A 19344-nucleotide genomic window follows, 5' to 3' on the forward strand; every position below is an offset into this window, starting at 1 on the left:
AGAAAAATAGCCAACAGTTTAAAAGAGGAACACATGGCTTCCTCAGGTATAAATAGCCCTCCAAAAAGCTTATCCACTTTGAAAAGGCAATCTATCTCTTTACCCATCAGGGTGAGGGGAAATGGAACCTTCCCGACACCTCCTCCTGCAAAATGGCTAAGATGTGAATAAGGAACAATCCCCGGGGCTGACCGGCATGGGATGCCAGTGGGGCACATGTTCCACTGGATGGAGGAAACGTGCCTGCAGACACTTGGTAGAAGCACATGGCTACCTCAGCACAGTTAATGAAACACGTGTACCGTGATCCAAAGACACTACACTTCTAGGTCTACACCCTACAGAGACACACACACACACCCCTCCCTCCCAGATAAAATAACATGGGGGGAAACAGGCATTTAGTAGCTGTATTCGTAATCACCAAGATCTAGGCGCAAGCTACGTGTCCATTGACAGCAAAATGTCTCAACCATGATACAGTCTCAGAAACAAGGAGGACGAACCAACTACTACCTACGATAACATCACGTAGTCTTGTATCCATCCATGTGATGAGGGAGCAGGAGGCTGGCTGAGGACAAAGCAAAAGCTGGCGCCTTACACCCCCTCTTCACCCGCTCCCCTCCATATGTGTAGCATTCCTCAGGCACCCCTGACTGCCATAAAACGATAAATAGTTAACTTGCAGGGATCGCAATCCTGCAGAACAGGAATCTCCCTTGCTCTACAGATATCCTAGAGACCTAAACAGAGAGGTTACCCTATCAATAGCACAAATTTCCAGAGGCAAATAACTCTCGGTTCCTGAAGCCCTAATGTCTCCCTCCCCACCATAAACTGGAGGAGACTGAGGTAGAAGGGAATGTAAATGATAGCAGAATCATAACACCCCACCAAGAATCTCCCAACTATCTTGATGTTAATGCCTGACGTAAAGACGACATTGATCAAGCCATAAGGGCAAGGACTCCCCCCGGCACCTTGTAGGCCCTCCCTAACATGTGAGAACTCTGTTGAAATCTCCCATTCCTTCACCACCTCCCCCCAACCGTGGGGTATATAACATGCCTACCCTCACAACTCGGGGCAGCCGCATCTCCGCCTGCCCACGGGCCCTGTCCCCATGCTCTAATAAATCACCTTTTGCACCAACGACGTCTTAAGAATTCTTTCTTTAGTCGTCGGCTCCGAACCTCCGCACCCCACCAAACCTGACTTAGGTTCTGGGACTTCATCATTTTTGGCGAGCCAGCCAGACTTCATCACATGGGTGGCGGAGGGGAAGCAAGACCCAGGCCAGAATGCATGGACAGTAAGGATTCATTCGAGGAGCAATAGGAGCAGATAATCGGGAGAAGTCAGTCAAGCTGGTATCTGGTTCATCACCTCCTCCCCTCAACCTACAGGCACTTCCTTCATCTTACAATTACTGAATGCTAGCCACGGTGGTCCTATGATGGGCCACTCCCCTCCCCACCACCCCTCCCACCCTTGTTTGCCTGGGACGTTTCTGGTTTTAAAAATCAGAAATCCTGTGTCCTGGGAACACCCCCAGACCGGCACCACATCCAACAGTTCTGGAATTGCAAAGACAGGGGCTCCCATTCCAGTTCCCCCAAATGGAAGAGCAAACACAACCGGTCTGAATTCTCCCAAAATGTCAGCATCCTAAAATACAGAGAAGGAGAGATTGAGGATCTACAGGCTTGCAAAACCTGAATGAAAGCACTTTTGCACCTGGGGTTGGATCCTGAACATGGAGAAAAATCGCTATGAGGAATATTAATGGGACAACGACAACATCTGCATCATTAAGCAGCTAAGATCGGGGATCAGCAAACTTTTTCTCCAAGGACCAGAGAGTCAATATGTTTGGCTTTGCTAGGCCAAGAGCGAAAAAATAAAGGAGAGAAAGAGAGAGAGGTACTATCCTTTCTTAACCACTTTAAAATGCAGCCATTTAAAAACATGAAAACCATTCTTAGGTCTCAGGCTATGATAAAAAGCACAAAAACAAAAACAAAAAACAAACAAAAATCCAAAAAACAAAAACAGACAAGAAATAAGCCTGTTGGATTTGAGCTGAATTAGGCCTGCAGGCCATAGTTCATCGACTCCCGAACATGTTATCAGTATGAAATTTCCCATGTTGATGAGAGCAAAAGGGCATCACGTCTGTAACTCCAGTGTGGTAAGATGTTAGATTGATGAATCTGAATGAGGGCTAAACACGGATCCTCTGACTATTCTTGCCACTTCAAGTTTAAAATTCTTTCAAAATATGTTATTTAAAAAAACAAAAAACAAACAAAGAAAAAAAACAGTTCCTCCCCAGCCCTGCGACTTTGGGCAAGTCTCCTATACACTGAGCTTCCTCCTACACACAAGGAGCATAATACTAGCTCCCTCCTGGGGAGAGTCAGGGCTCACCCTGTGAGCTCCCACCCGTCTGCAGAGCCCCTGTGGTCTCCAGACCCACTCCCACACTCTGGTCTGAAACAGAAAAGGCCGTGCTCACGTACTGTTCCCTACATTCAAGTGGGTTGAGGGGCTCAGATTAAGTCATGGCATCTTGGGGCTTGGCCCCGTGCCTGGTGCAGCATAACCAATGGTTGCTTGCCATCGATGTCCTCGTTGTCAAGATGGCTATGATTATCCTGGTGGATGGCTTGCCGCTCTGGGGTCTGGCCCTCCACGGCGCTTGACGTTAACAGGTCCTTCTGGGGAGACGCGTAGACGTCACTCCCTGCCTACAGCAAAGCCAGCTGTCCCCCGCTTCATTCCTAACAGCATGGGAAGTGTCAATATTTGTGGGTTGAACAGGCCCTTGATAACCATGTTCTTACCCAATTACACTTCGGTTTTTATCTCCTCTGACAGGAGGTTATGTTAATATTGAATCAATTCACTCCAACATCATATTTCAAAAGGCGAGGAAAAAAAAAGTCTCTTCAGATAAAATACCCAGGCCACCTGCCCTGTGGTTCCTGGCTGGGGAGAAGCATTCCAAAGGTGCTCACTCACATAAAAGGCTCCCATCAGAGTCATCTTCCCAGAGTGGATTCATTATTCTCAATGTCTCGTGGAAGCATGGGTGACACATGGTGACAAACGTCCCAATGAAAGGCACCAGGGAAGAGTCAAGGGCTATCAGTCTTCTGCACACCAGCAACGAGAGCTCGGGTTGTTGCCTGACCATGGCTGGGAGTTCATCATGTAGACAACACATCAGGCCCAGTGGGCCCACAGGAAGGAACACAGAAGCTGAGCCTGAAACCCCCAGTGGAAAGGCCTACTGGAGCATCCGGGGCTTTCCAAAGGGATGCGATGGCCCAGAGGGAGCAGAGGGCCAACAGGAGACACATTCACAGTCTGTGGTAGCACGTGCTGAACTCCCAGCTGGTAAAGTCTGTGGGTTCAACTCCTGCCTTCATCTCTTTCTACCTTCGTGACTTTGGACAAGTTTCTTAGTATTTGTACTTAGTCTGGCCCTTGCCTTTAAAGGAGCTGGAAGGTCAATGGGGGACCCAGGCAAGCAAAGGCATTGATTGTGAGAGACTGATGTGTGCTGTTCTAGACCTAAACCCTGGAGACCGTGAAAGAAGGGAGGTGGGCTCTCACCCAGCCCTGTGAGGGTCAGAGATTGCTCCCAGGGACGATGTCCCAACCCAAGCTAAGAAGAGAACTAGATCTTCAGCAGGCGAAGAGTTTTCAGAGGGGAGAGGCGAGAGGACACAGCGTGGACAAAGGTGGGAAAGGTGGGACGGGTGTGAGGGACCCCAAGCTGTCCCTTAGCAGCTGGTCAGAAGCACGGGGAGCATGGAAGTCAGGCTCCACCACCATAAAAAAAGGCCACATTGGGGAACCTGCCCTGGATTCTGAGGGCAATGGGAAGCCACTGGGTAGATTCTGAACTCAAAGAGCCAAGACTATACGTAAATTTTAAAAATTCTCGCTGCGGGGACACCTGGGTGGCTCAGTTGGTTGAGCATCCGACTCTTAATTTTGGCTCAGGTCATGATCTCAGGGACGTGGGATCCATGCTGGGCTTGGAGGTTGCCTGGGATTCTTTCTCTCTCATTGTCTGTCCCCCGACCTGAATTCTCTCTCCAAAGATCAGGTGGCAGTAAGATGGCATGGACAAGGCCAGAGGCCAGCAGGCGGGACAGAACCCCAAGGAGAGCTCCGGAGGGGTAGGTGGCTGATAAGGGGGCAGGAGAGGAGAGGGGATGGACTGAAGAGCTATTTCGGGGTACAATGACTGAGACTTGTTGATAGCTTTGTGTTCCGCAGAAAGCTGTGAACATAGTCCCAGCTTGAAGTAAATAAATTTGAGAGCTGGCAGGGGTGGGAGAGGTCTCCATTTAACAATAAAGCAAATACCATATTTCTTTTGGGGAAGAGACAAAGGTCAGAGGCATGAATCAAATGAAGGGGGAAAAAAAAAGCCACCGCCACCCTGGAGAAAACAGCCTCCTCCACGGTCCCGTCGGAGTCAGGTGCCAGCATCTGCTTCTCGCAGATGTTATTTATGCTCTGCGATGATCTCAATTATAGATCTTCGTGGTCGGGATTGCTTCTGTCTCCAGATTAGTTTGTTTCCAGTGGAAACATTCCATGGGAATTAATTAGTAATTGGCTCCTAGAGAACAGGTGTCACCACAACCACCCCACACGTAGCCTTGCCCACCTGATCCGCGAGGTCTGATAAAACTGTGTGCCCAGAAACCTGTCTTCCAGTGGCCAACATCTGTGATGGGGACATGGGAGCCAGGGGAGCTTGCCAATTTAAAAATCATTGTCTTTGAGTTTTTAATTTAGAGAATTCTTTCAAATCTGTGGTCTAGGGTTCTTTCTATCAGCCCCGTAACTGGGACTATCATGCCCCTTTTTGGGGGGGGGGGCAAAGGAGGCCGCAAGGTAGGGTGATTTGCTCCAAATCACACAGCTAATCAGGTCGTGGAGGCAGGATCTGAAGATGGTCTACCTTGCCTCCAGAAGGCTTCCATGTTTTATTATAGGGTCTTAACCTGCAGGTTAAGTGTGATAACCAGGTGTTATCTGAGATAGCCAAGGCTCCCAATGGAGGGAAACTGGGTGGAATGAGGTAAATGATTCTCTTGGGGTTCTAGATGGTGGGGCAATGGACAGAGAGGATGCTTGTCCATAAGGGCAACATCCAGAGATTCTGGAAGATTCTCTGTCTAAGGGAACTCTCCCGTGCCGCTGGTTCAGCCTGGCATGGGGTACCTCAGGGCTTCAGCTGGGACCTGAAATCCTGCCACGTCTTACAAGCACTTCCGATCACACTCACCTCTGCTCCGAAACTCTCTGTGGCTCCCCATTGCCAAACCATTCCTGAGCCAGCTGCCAGCATCACCCTCCTTGCTCCTACCCCCCCACACTTGATATTCCAGCAATACCTTGTCAGGAGGCATCACTCCCTTGTCTCCACGTGTTTCTGTCCCTCTATGCTCTGCTGTGTCCTCCTGCTAACCAACAATTCATTTCCACCTTTAAAGAGACAGCAGAAGCCGCCAGCCCCTTCCACACAGCTCCCATCCTCTTTAATTAACCACCCCTCCTCCCCTCCCCCTAGTAAGGAGCTTATCCGTCTGTTTGGCAAGAGTCTGTCCCTTGGTCTACCTCTTGCAGGTTGGGAGCGCCCGGAGGGAAGGAACCCTATGGTCTCCTCCTTCTGCCTGCAGCCTGGCCTCCGATCTGTCCCAGAGTGGGGACCGTATCAGTATCTGCTCAATGCAAGTTGTTCTTTAACAGGTGTACTGAAATAATTCCCTCATCTCAATGCCCTGAGAGAGGAAACCTTTCTCTGGGTTCTCTGGCGCCATGGTTAGCGAGCTGTAAGGGGCCCCTGGGAGTGTTCATTGTTTCTGAAGACCCTTGCTGGCCCGACCGCGGCAGCCCCCCACAGGGGCTGGGCCATCAAGGGAATGAAAACACTCCATTCAGAGAGGAAAAGTCTCCAGGAGGTCACGTTGCATGTCAAAGGCCACAAGACTAGCAAGTGCCAGATAGGGTCCTCTGGACTCAGATTTAATCCATTTTAAAACAGCAGAATGAAGATTCGTCGCACTAGTATAAACTCGCTGTCAGTTTTCCCATCTGCAAAATGGATATATTGCCACCAAACTTGAAAGGGAGTTTTGAGAGATAAACGGCTCACAATTCCCAAATGCTGGCCCCAAGATGAGCATCCGAATCCTCTGGTAGGATGGTTTAGGATTGTAGATGTCGGGTGCCAATCCAGATCCAGAAACTATAATTTTTTAAATGGTGCTTAAGTTATCTGACATACAGCCAAGTTTGGGAATCCTAAGACATCAAGGAAAAGCCTTGTACATAGTAGGTGCTCTGTTAACATAGTAGGTCCAAATGTTAACAGGACCCCGATTATACCTACCAAGTTGCATGGGCATGGAACTATCGACATCTGCAGCTTTCAGGTATACACTGCTGGGTGCCCTTACTCAACCTCTTAGAGACAGTTTCTTTATTGGTTAAATGGGTCAAAAATAGAAATACCCCCTCCTGCAGTGGTGAGGATTAGCTGACTACTACACCTACTATTGCCATCAGAACATCCACAAGTCCCACGGCCTTCAAACCAGCCCCAAGTCTGTCCCTTCTAGCCAGCTCCCTCACCACTTAACCCAGCCGACCATCTCCTCCAGCCTGGAAGGGTCAATTTTCTCCTAAAGGCACCAGCGTCCTCTCTCCGCACCCATTCTCTGCTCAGAAGAGTGAGCCTCTAAATCGTGAAGCAGATTATGTCACTCTCTGCTCCAAACCTCTCAACAGCTTTGCACAACCCTTGGAATAAAATCCCCACCTGCTTCTCCTTCTTCCAGGGTGGCTTAGCTGACCACCCAGGCTACAAGAGACCCTTTGCGAGTCCCTATTCCAGAACCTTATTTCCTTTAATACCCATATGAAGGTGTGGGATGTTTCTACTTATTTGTATCATTGTTTGCTTGTCTTCTTTGCCATCAGATATAAGTTCTGGGATGCCTGAGTGGCTCAGTCAATGAAGCGTCTGCCTTTGGCTCAGGTCATGATTGCAGGGTCCTGGGATCGAGCCCCGTATCAGGCTCTTTGCTCAGCTGGGAGCCTGCTTCCCCCTCTCCCTCTCCCTGCTGCTCCCTCTGCTTGTGCGTGTGCTCATGCGCTCTCTCTCTCTCTCTCTCTCTGTCAAGTAAATAAATAAAATCTTTTTTTAAAAAGATGTAAGTTTCACGAGGGAGGGTGTCTGTTTGACTAACCATTATATACCTGGATGGAGCCTATCACCTGACACACAGTAGGTGCCTCATTAAGTCATGAAGGAAGGAAGGAAGGAAGGAAGAAAGGAAAGAAAGAAGGAATAAAGGAATGTATGCATGAAGTTGCTCAGTGCCAGACCCAGAACTTGCAGCGCACTCAGCCCCAAAGTTAGCTCCCTCTCTCTTTCCCCTCCTGTCTGCTCTGTCCGCCTCTGTCCTCAGAGCCTTCAGGTAAAGGACAAATACCTTCCTGGGGAGAGGAAACAGAGTGATGCCCAATGTCATCACCGCTTTATTTGATTAGCTCTGACTCCGGCATCCGGAACACGTGTGCTGGGAGCCAAAGCAACTGTACCCTGACCTCTGGTCCACGCGATCCCATCCTTATAACGATTTCCATGACAACAGCAACAGAAAGCCAAGGCTGTGAATTCCCTTTGATAGGAGCCGGATGCAGAGATGGGGAAGAAGGACTTTCAGAAGAATGAAGCTCTTTGATTCAGCTGGAGGCGCCTTCATTAAATACCACTATTTTTCAAGAACACACATTTTAACCCTACAGAGGGAGGTTTCTCATGAATACTTAAAAAAGGAAGAAGGAGGAACAAAACCATCATGGTTCCTTTTCAAGAACAATCACCTGGAGGGAGGGGGAGGCTGGGAGGGTGTGGTACTTGGAATATTTGCGGGGAGGCAGAAAGAGAAAAGGGGCTTGATGAATCCAAGAGGCCTGGCCCCTGACCAGGGACTCCGAAATCTCTGCTCACGTGAGGCAAGTCAAAAGGCTAAGGGTCGGGGCGCCTGGGTGGCTCAGTGGGTTAAAGCCTCTGCCTTCGGCTCAGGTCATGATCCCAAGGTCCTGGGATCGAGCCCCGCATCGGGCTCTCTGCTCAGCAGAGAGCCTGCTTCCCCCTCTCTCTCTGCCTGCCTCTCTGCCTACTTGTGATCTCTGTCAAATAAATAAATAAATCTTTAAAAAAAAAAAAAGGCTAAGGGTCTTCCACCCACGTGGACAGCCGATCAGACAGGCAAAAGAAACCTTAGATCCTACAATTAGAATTGTGAGCCCTGGATATGAATCCCAGTTCTGCCACTTAGCTGCTGTCGCTGCCTTGGACATGTTGCTTTCCAGCTCTCAACAGGATTTCCCCATCTGTAAAATGGGCACATAGGAGAGGGAATGAGGATGGAGTGAGGGGACGCACGGAAGCCCAGGTGATTCTAGTTTTCTGACATGGTCATGAAGACAGCAGAGTGATCAACTGTCTGGGTTTGTCCAGGGCTTGCCCAGGACACGGGTACTTTCAGCCCTAAAACCAGGACCATCAAGGACAAGCCAAGATGGTTGGTCATCCTAGCAGTATGTGGCTGCTAAACAAAGGAAAATCAGAGAGTGAGGGAGACAGAAGAGCCCCTCACGTGAGCCTATGGGGTATTTGCTCCAAAAACCCTCCAGCCGGGTCTAGTCATGAGAAATGCTCCACACAAACCCAGACTGGGGGGGGACACTTTCAGGATACCCGGCCAGTATTTCTCAAAACTGTCAGAGTCATGAAAAGCAAGGTAGGACTGGGAAACTGTCGTAGACAGAGGAGACTGGGGAGACAGGACAAGCAGATACAGGGGCGTGCCCTGGGATGGATCCTGGAACAGGAAAATGAGCTAATGGAGAAACTCATGAAATCTGAATCAAACCTAGAATTTAGTTTAGGAAAAAAGGTGGAGGCAGGGTTTCTCCCATAGCCTATCAGTTCTGAAAACCTGAAACCTTTCATTTTACACACAGGAAATGGACACCAGAAACAGGAAGTGAAGAAGGCTCTATATCTAGTTTCTAGACTCTGCTGCCTCCCACTGCCTTCCCAGGAACCCGCAGACCCTCATGAGCTCCAGAAGGAAGAGAGAAGCACTGGTTCTGGAGTCAGGGAATACAGGTTCAAGGCCCAGCTTTGCCTTCACTGGCTGTGTGCCCTTGGGCAAACCTTTCACCCTCTCTGTTCCTTTGTTTCCTCATTAGGAACAGACAGGCATTTAGGAACAGACAGGCATTAGGAACAGACAGGCATTTATTCAGTATTTATTACACACTGCGAACTGAACAGGCATCACTGACACGCATAAAGCATAGTCTTGCTATCAGGAAGTATAGTTTTGCCTTAGAGTCCAAAAACTACAGGTAACCCATCGGAGCTTCTGGGGTAGTCTCTGTGAAGATACACAGGCACAGCCATGTGGAAGGGCTGAGGCCACGTGAGAGAAGGCCAGAGGAGGAGGAGGAAGGGGGGCAACACTCTGAGAAAGTGAGGTGCTGAAGGCAGCAGGAAATGCCTTCTGTTGCCCCACACCTGGCTTGAGCGCACATGGTTTCATCTGCAGGAGGCATGGGTTAGAGGTAACACCAAATGCATGGGCACAGTGTCCCCCAGTGGGGCTCTGAGCTTCCCTGCATTGTTTCTAGCTTCCTGTGGAGACAGGTAGCAAGTCCTCAGTCCCCACTCTAGGATCTCGCTCCCCAAGTCCCCCCACACCACTGTGGGTTCTGACCCACTCACATCTCTCAACACCTGCCACCTTGGGCCATGCTGTCTGCGCTTGGCACAGCCCCAGCCCATCCCACCTCCTGAGGTCCTTGGTGTCTGCCTGGCCTCACCGCTCATCTGCTTCCCATCCTCCTCTGAAGCAGCCGGGGAGGGTGGAGCCCTGAGTTCGAATCCTTGCTCTGGCACTTTCTAGCTGTGTGACTTTGGACGGGTCTCCTCCCCTCTTTGCCACCTCCTATAGGGAAAGGAGATGCTCTCTGGAGAACTCTATGGGCCACCCAGTATAGCCTAAGTGGGACATGGTGGGTGCTCCAGAAGGTGAGAGCCAGAGATCAAAATCATTACCATTCTAATCAATGCTGTTGGTGGTGCCGGTTGTTTGAGCTCTTGCTTTAATAGCACGATGACTGGTTGTTTCCTATGCAGCCTAGGCAGCTCCACATACATGCACACACAGACACACACGCACACACGCACGTTCGCGCAGTGCACCCAGCCATTCTGCTCCAGGACTCTGATCTGCCCACGTCCTTGAGATGCATTCTGCCTCAGCCCTGAGGAAGGGTACCGGACTCAACAGTCATTTACATACTGCCTCCTCCTCAACTACCACCTCCGTGTGACCTGCCCAGCCCCTCAGTGTCCCCCATCTCCATGCAGGTCTGTGAATGTTGGTGTTGCGGCCACACCAAGAGCCATCATCTCCCCTGGCCGGCTGCAGCATCTTCCCAAGCCTGGCCCTAAGGGGCCCCCATGACCCCTACCTGGCTGTGCACTTTCTCTAGCTCCTCTTTGCTGACTGAAGTCTTGCTGTCCTCCATGTTCCCCAGAAGAAGCTGCACATCTGACAAGAGCGCATGAGTCCTCTTGAGGTCCCTCCGAAGACGTTTCTCCACGTCAAAGTCTCGATGGCCGATCTGGAAGCCAAGGGAAGGCTCTTGTGAGCTAAGACTGCAGAGCAGTGGACAGGGTCCAAGTTCTCCAGAACCAAGCTTCCCCTGGGTTCAAATCCTGCCTCTGCCTCTCACACCATGGGACCTTGGACAATACCCTTCTCCTGCCCAAGCCTCAGTTTCCACATCTGCAAAATGGGAATGGCATCAAGCACACGGGGCTACTATGGGGATTAAGCTGGTATTTAGCCGAATGCCTGACTCACAGTAAAGGCCCACAAATATGAGCTGGGCTCATCAATGTTTTCCCAGCCTGGAACCATCCAAAGTCACTGGGTCTCATCTTGGGCACCCAAGTCATCAGTATGGCTTCTCCTCGCCTTGTCAGAACCTACAGGTCAGGTGAGGCCCTCTGGTGACAGAAGTGAGGACAGCAGTTACCCTGCCAGGGCTGAGACTGGATAGGGCCAGAGAGCTCCCGAGGGGGTTTACCTGCCATTTCTGTGGGTGCTGCGTCCCTGAGTCCCTGAGTTGTATAGTGCAGTACACTGTCCTACCCTGCATGTATGTACTCATTAAGTACTCAGTATTAAAAAAGAGCCAGGCTTCTTTTGGAGGTCTAAATCAAGTTTTTCTGTCCCTTGAGCAGGTCTCCTTTGCCAGGTTAAGGCACAAGGTTATTTTCTGCAGAGGGGTGTTACCCCAAAGCGAGCACCTTCCTTCACCCAAAACCCTGGACGTGTAGACCCTCCAAGTGGGCAGCTGTCTCGTCGCTCCTGCAGAAGCCGCATCCTGGATGCCAGGAGGGTGACAACTCCTAGGGGCTGAGATGAACAGAGGCAGGTGCAGGACCACGCAGAAGCCCGACACGGAGCAGTGACAGGCCGCCCTCTCCCCTGGAAATGACACTGATGCTAAAGCCCTGAGCATCTCCGAAACCCGGAAAGAGCCCCTCAAGAGACTGGAAGAAAAAGAGGGGGTAGTTTTCCAGAAAACGCAGTGTAGGTATGTCACCCATGGGACCCAATTTCTATATACCTGGATACCTGGATACCCGCACCTCTCCAGAACCATCTCCTGAATATTCAGGAAGAAGGTGGGGTTTGGAACAGGGTGGCCCAGGTTTTAAACCCTGGCTCACCATTTGCTGGCAGTGGGTTGGATCGTGCCACCCCTCTGAACCCCATACTCCTCGTCTATAAAAATAAGGCAATAAATAAATAAACTATCCTCCATGTTGAGATAAGACAAGGATCAGGCACGATAACGGATCAGAGAACACTTTGTATGCTGTCAAACGCTTTACAAATAAAGAGAATTATGAGTATTGTCTGATGACCTAGAATGCACTCCACTAGGTTTTACATTCCTATTTCTCTGCTTCCAGTTTTGAAATCTTTGAAAAATGAGTTGGTTCTTCAAATCCAGCCTCTTAGTCCTGAGGTGTGTTTCTTTGAGTTTTAAATACTGGTCTAATGTGTGTGTGTGTGTGTGTGTGTGTGTGTGTGTGTGTGTATACATCTACACACACACACACTCATGCACGCACGTAAAATATAATCTTACCTGCTGAGCTAAGATCAGAACTGGGCATTGTGCCCGGCCCTTTGTCACATGTTATTGCATTTAACTCCTGTGACAATCTCTTAAGGATAGACATTATTATTATTTTTACTGCCTTTATAAAAGCAGAAATAGCTTAGATTTACAGAGAACTTTCTAAGTGTCAGACACCACTCTAAACCCTTTACGGGAGGTAACACGTTTGGTCCTCTTGAAGACTGTGTGACGTCTGGTGTTGCTGTTCCCATTTTACAGGTGATGGAGCAGAAGACTGCAGAGGGACAAGTAATTGGCCCAAGACCCCACCCCTAGGAAGTGGCAGAGTTTGGGTAGGAATCCGACTATCCTGACAAGAAAGAAGTCATTTCAGTGAAATGGACGATAAAAGAGGTCAGTTTTGTTCTTTAATTTAAGGGAAGGTGTTGTGCAAGCACAGGGGATTGCCAGCCAGCTCAGGGTCGGATGGGATCAGAAAGAGTCTTGGGTAAGTGGGAGCCCAGTGAGGTACGGGAAGGGCATTTCAAGAAGCCAGGCCAAGAGAAAAAACAGAAGGCTGAGAAAGTCTTGTTTCTCTTGTTCCAGTGATGAGGATGAGGGCATAAAACATGGAGGCGGGGCAGGTCGCAGAGCAAGAGAAGTTACCTGGGGCCAGCTCATGTCTTGTGAGCTAGGTGGGATTCTTATGTAATGTCACAGGAAAATGGAGGTACAGCTGGTGAACTTGACATAGAGTAAGTGGTATACTTAAGGTGATGGTGTGGTTATGCAGCAAGGATTTGAACCTGGACAGCTCAGCCTTAAAATGCAAAGTTTCTAATCATTGCACCATAGTGCTTAGGGGAACATGAATCCTGATTCACTAACTTGAGCCCAGATTCTGCATTCAATCAGTGTACTTAGCATCTCTCCTATTTTTTGTCTGTTCTTTCTCTTTACACATCCCAGAGTATAAAGAGCGTTCATTCTCTGCGGGGCAGGTTGGCATCAGGGACATCCTTTGATGTTAGCATTGACCACAGCTCAGATACTACAACTGACTACCAGGAAGACCCTGAAAATACTGGCACCCTGTCTCCTTTCCAGAGGGATCTTTGCAAACAGAACTCACAATAAAAATGTCAGACAAGTCACCCTCCCCTTCATAATGAATTGTTACAAGAGAGGAGGGCAAAAGAGAGAAAGAGAGAGGGAGAGCTCATTAGGTTAATGGGAAATAAATGTCATCTTGCAAGTTTGCATTCTGTAACACAAAGATTCAAATTTGGTTAAAGCTGGTGAATAATTAACTAATAAATCTAAATGATGTTTAGTGTTGTTGTGGGAAACTATATTCAAATCTCAGCTGTTTCACCATTTATCATAAAGCCAAATTGTCTGGGGCACTCGTTAAATGTCTTTGTCAAGGATCTCTCTGAAAATTTTAAAAATACAATCTGGAAAGGCAGGCAGGGCTAAGCAACCACTTTCTAGATGAGGAGACTGAGACTGGGAGAGAGAATGGGGAATATTCTGAAAAAAATCAACATGTTCAACAAAGGGTTGATTCTAATTAACTGGACCTTAACCATTTTTAAGCAGCATAGTGCTTACAAATATAGGCTATCAAATAATACAGACTCCATTTCAAATCTGCATGGGCTACTAATAAGCAATATGATCTTGAGCAATTTGCTTTAGCTTTTGAGCCTCAATTCTATCATTTATAAGAAGGAAATAATAATACCTTTCCCACAGAGTTGTAAAAATCAAATACAGTATGTTAGGAAACATGACAATTAAATAGGTATCTATGGGACCCCTGGGTGGCTCTGTTGGTTAAACATCTGACTTGGTTTCAGCTCGGGTCACGATCTCAGGGTTGTGGGATCAAGCCCCATGTTGGGCTCCATACTCAGCGCAGAGTTTTCTTGAAATTCTCTCTCTCTCTACCTCTGCTCCTCCCCTAGGTTGTGTTCTCTCTAATAAATAACTAACTAAATAAAATCTTTGATATTTTTTAAAAAACTTCAAAAGCAAGAGAGGAATAAAAGCAGCAGCAGAGAAAGGGGACAATAAGCCAACAAATATTCAATGCAAAATAAGAAAATAGAAATTATTTTATGTATATCAGTCATTCCAATAAATGTAAATGAATTAGATTCTCCTATAAAAAGTCTGAGGCTAAAACACTGAATTAACAAACCATATTCACACACACACACACACACACACACACACACACACTTGGAAATGTTGGACATGAAAGAATTTTAAAAAGTCTTTCCAGGAGCTCCTGGGTGGCTCAGTGGGTTAAGTTCCTGCCTTTGGCTCAGGTCATGATCTCAGGGTTGGGAGATCAAGAACCATGATGGGGGTCCCTGCTCGGGGGAAAGTCTGCTTCTCCCTCTGCCCCTTCCTCCTCTTATGCATCTATGCTCCCTCACTCTCCCAAATAAATCAATAAAATCTTTAAAAATAAATAAATAAATAAAGGTCTTGCAGCCAAACTACACCAAGACACCAAGCAAAATAAAATAAGGCAAAAATCATTCATGGAGAAAAGAGGGACCATATCACACTCAAAGGAACAATCTGCCAATGAAATAAAACAATAATAAACTTAGCTTCACCTAAAAACATAATCTCAAAATATATACATGCCCCTGGAGAAACTCTTGCTCATGTGCCCAGTGAGACATACATAAAAATAGGCACGGCAGTTTTGTGTCTTAGAACAGAAACAACTACATAAACACCAGCAGAAGAATGGGATTAAAAATAAAAACAATATTGTGTAACAGTTAAAATGAATGAATTAGAGCTCCATGTATTAACATGGACTGGTCTCCAAACATGATACAGAAGGCAACAAAGGAAATTGCAGAATCATGTTACTGTATGTGTTTCAAGTTCAAATACTTATGCTGGGGAATCCCACGCTCCAATCACAGGATGATAGTCTCCTCTGGGAAGCAAGGAAGAAGGAAGAGGGAAGGAGTGGGAGCCATAGGAATGGAAACCAAGGAGCTTCCAACTGTTTTTGAAGTGTGTTTTCTTTCCTTAAAAATATCTGAATCTAATATAGCAAATTTTTAATTTATGGGAACCCTGGGTGCTTGGTACATAAGCGTCGGTTATATTATTCATTCTACTTTTCCATGTGTTTGGCAAATGTCTTAATAAAACATTAAAACTACCAAATGTGATAATTTATTTAAAGGTTCCAGCTTGGTGACTAACATAAAATTAGCATTTTATTCATTTCAAGTCACCTTCTGTTTCCACAAAAAATGTTTCATTTCAGCAACATCTATAAAAACCTTTCTGGATTACCTGCTTTGTTTCCTCCAGTGGACCATGCTGAACAGAATGCCTCTTTCGTCCAGTGATTGGCCACTATTGTTCTAGAAGCAAATATTGGTCTGGGCTCTCTTTCATTAATTTTAAAGAAAGATCCCCAATAGTTCTGCACCCAATGGCCTGGTTTGCTTGGCTGAGACACTAGAAAATTCAGAGCAGGAAGATGACAAAGCTTTCCTGTGGATTCCTTCAGCTTCCAACCCTGACACTCGATGCTACAGTGGTCCTGCTCTAGGATTCACTCACTTAATCGATTAAAAAAATTCAGGGGCACCTGGGTGGCTCAGTTGGTTAAGCACCTGCCTTTGGCTCAGGTTATGATCCCAGGGTTCTGGGATCGAGCACCGAGTCAGGCTCCTCACTCAGTGGGGAGCCTGCTTCTCCCTTCCTGTTCCCCCTGCTTGTGCTGTCTCTCTCTCTCACTCTCTCTCTCTCTCAATGCCAAATAAATAAATAAAATCTTTTAAAAAATCCATAATGAGCACCTATGTCTAAGTCCTAGTTTGAAGAGGGGCCCACATTCCTCTGTGCCTAGCAGGAGTAACTCCGCTGATAGACAGCGAGATCATTGCTAATTAAACAACTGTGTATGCCCATTAAGAAAAGACCTTAAAACACATTCCTGTGATACTTTAAAATAAATCACAGAAGCCACAGGCATCTCTCTCCGGTGGTGGGGTTTTATGAAGCGGCAGCTCAGGCAGGGCAATGGAGGGCAATGGAGGAGTGATTCCTCCCACCTGGGAAATCAGGAGCTGGCGCTAGGCTCTGCTGTCTGCTGGTTGCTTTATTTACAGCTGTAGTTTTTTGTTATTGTTGTTGTTGTTGTTGTTGTTGTTTTGCAAAGGGGGAGGTTGATTTTTGTGCTCAAGGGACATTCGGTCGTGGCTATAGACATTCTGGTTGTCACAATGAAAGGGGGACGGTATGCTGCTGGCATTTAGTAGAAGGAGGCCAGAGATGCTGTTCAGCATCCCACGGAGCATGAGACCGCCTCCCTACAACAAAGGATGGTGTGGTATGAAATGTCCACAGTGCCACAGTTGAGAACCTTGGGATACGGCCATGGCAACCTTCCCACAGGTCTCTGCCCTCTAGAAACTCAGAGTGGTTCACTAGCTCACCCAAAGCCATGTAGACAGAAGGGGCCCCAGCTAGGGTCTCAAGCCCCATTTGCTTGACTCTGAGCCTGGCTGCCTCTAGCAACAGTCTTGTTCTCACAGCTGTGAACATGGTTGCCATTCACATTCACCCCCTTAAAGCAAGGGCTGCCTACCTTCCCTTCCTCCCCGACAGCTGCTGAAGGCAAGGTGATTTCGTCTGTTCCCTCTGGCTTGGCCTACTCTATTTATTCTCCCGGTCCTTCCAAGAACGCTGCTGTGTGTGGACCCCAGAAGGTCTCCTTTGAAGAGCCAGTGAGGGTGGACAGGGCTGGAATCGATGGTCCAGAGGACACTTGGAGGAGCAGGTGGAGGCTGGCTGAACCGACTGGCCTCTGGCTCTTCCTGAAGACTTACTGGACTGTCCTCCCTCCTCCAACCCCTCTCTCTGAACAAGGCCTGGAGGCAGGGAGTGTTCTCTCAAACACCTGCTGGTGCTTCCCTCTTACCTGATCACAGAGGGTTCCAATCAAGCCTTCCAAATCCTGCTTCTCATGGAGGACCATCTGCTTCTCCTCGTACTCTTGCTCCAGCTGCATTTCCAGCTGGCGGAGCTGCAGGCACAAAAGGCAGACACAGACATAGGAGAAATGAGCTCCATCCGGACAAAGCCCACAAGACAGGGAGATCATCTGGAGGAGAGGGGAATGTGAAATTTGCAGCCTCTTTCCACAAAGGACATCCTAGCGGTTAGGAGGGGATGTCTCTGTCAGAGAACTCAGGAGCCTAAAATCTTGGGAGCCCGACAGCTATGGGGAGAGCTGGCCAGTGATGGCAAGCCACCTGCCACTCATCTTGAAGCCCTCAGCCCCAGTTCTCCACCCATTCTCCAACAGTTGTTTCCTTCCTACGCCATGACCTTGCTTGGATATTTGCGAATATTGGCACTCTGACTTTTTAAGGCTTTGGGCAACATTATACCCAACATATTAAAATGTAGCCACCATTTTTATCAAATAGACTGTGGATCCATTAAAAAAAGAAGAAGTTTGCATTTGCCATTACTTGGTGTTGTGGATTACATGTTCAGATCTCTCCCAAATTCCTATGTTGAAATTCTAACCCCTGTGTAGTATTATCTGAAGACGCAGGCTTTGGGAGATAACTGGGTTTAGGTGAGGTCCGGAGGGTAGAGCCCCCGTGCTGGGATCAGGGCCCTTAAAAGAAGAGATCACAGAGAGCTTGCTTCTTATGTCTCTCTCCACCACCTGAGGACACAGCAAGAAGTCAGGTGTATCTCCTGGGTATTTACCCCAAAGATACAGATGTAGTGAAAATGTTTATAGCAGCAATGGCCACGGTCGCCAAACTGTGGAAAGAACCAAGATGCCCTTCAACAGACGAATGGATAAGGAAGATGTGGTCCATATACACTATGGAGTATTATGCCTCCATCAGAAAGGACGAATATCCAACTTTTGTAGCAACATGGACGGGACTGGAAGAGATTATGCTGAGTGAAATAAGTAAAGCAGAGAGAGTCAATTATCATATGGTTTCACTTATTCGTGGAGCATAACATATAGCATGGAGGACATGGGGAGTTAGAGAAGAGAAGGGAATTGGGGGAAATTGGAAGGGGAGGTGAACCATGAGAGACTATGGACTCTGAAAAACAATCTGAGGGGATTGAAGTGGTGGGGGGGGCGGTGGGAGGTTGGGGAACCAGGTGGTGGGTATTATAGAGGGCACGGATTGCATGGAGCACTGGGTGTGGTGAAAAAATAATGAATACTGTTATGCCGAAAATTAAATAAAAAATAAATTAAAAAAAAAAAAGAAGTCAGGTGTGTGCAAGCCAGGAGGGGGGCCCTCACCAGATGCCCAATCTGATGACACCTTGATCTTGGACTTCCCAAACTCCAGAATGGTGAGAAATGAATGTTTGCCATTTCAGCCCCTGGTCTGTGATACCTGGTTAGAGCAGTCCAAACAGACTAAGACATTTGGCTCCGGGCAACTCCTTTCATGGCTCTGATTTCTCTCATCACTCAGCAAAGGCAGATGTTCCCCCCTAAAGTGAATATCCCACCATAACCACTTTGCATACTCTCTTCCCTGCCAGCCTCTCTCCTGTATGCTGCCTGGCCCACCCTTTCGTCCTCCCTTTCCATGCTATATCAATGACCCTATTGCCCAGAGGGGCAAACTGAGTCTGAGCGACGATCTGAGGCCCCTTCTCCTAAGTCGGTTGCCGCCAAAAGCAGTTAGCATTGTATCTCTTGACCCTGGCTCTTTTGCCACCCCAGAGAGGCATCCCAAATCCCACCCAGGCCACTAAAACAATTGATTTCCTGCCACGGCGAGAGACAGATGGAGCAGAGCAGCCACTAGATGAAGTTCACGTGAATGTCTGCCGTCAGGAGAAAGTACCTTTCTCTGACCTTGCTCTCTCCCTTTATAAATCTGTCCACGGAAAAGCCTTGGGGGGCCCTGGGTCACATCTCCACCTCATCGGGGCCCCAGCTCAAGGCACTCATGCTTTGAGGCACTTTTAGAATGCACCAGAAGTTGTGCAACCTTCACACGAGGGCATGGGGCAGGGACGGAGGACTTCCATCTCCTG

General features: G+C 48.0%; 1 protein-coding gene across 1 annotated transcript in view; it reads right to left on the reverse strand.

The window, feature by feature from the left end:
* The window catches only part of MYO18B (myosin XVIIIB), a 255291-nt gene that overhangs the window by 93427 nt on the left and 142520 nt on the right, over positions 1-19344 (reverse strand). Inside the window, exons 33-34 of the mRNA XM_032310793.1 lie at positions 17228-17332; positions 10588-10740 (exon numbers count right to left, since the gene is read on the reverse strand). Coding sequence (XP_032166684.1) covers positions 10588-10740; positions 17228-17332 — 258 coding nt within the window. The remainder of the gene's footprint in view (positions 1-10587; positions 10741-17227; positions 17333-19344) is intronic.

Source organism: Mustela erminea, chromosome 13 (assembly GCF_009829155.1).
Source record: "Mustela erminea isolate mMusErm1 chromosome 13, mMusErm1.Pri, whole genome shotgun sequence".
NCBI classification, from domain to species: domain Eukaryota; kingdom Metazoa; phylum Chordata; class Mammalia; order Carnivora; family Mustelidae; genus Mustela; species Mustela erminea.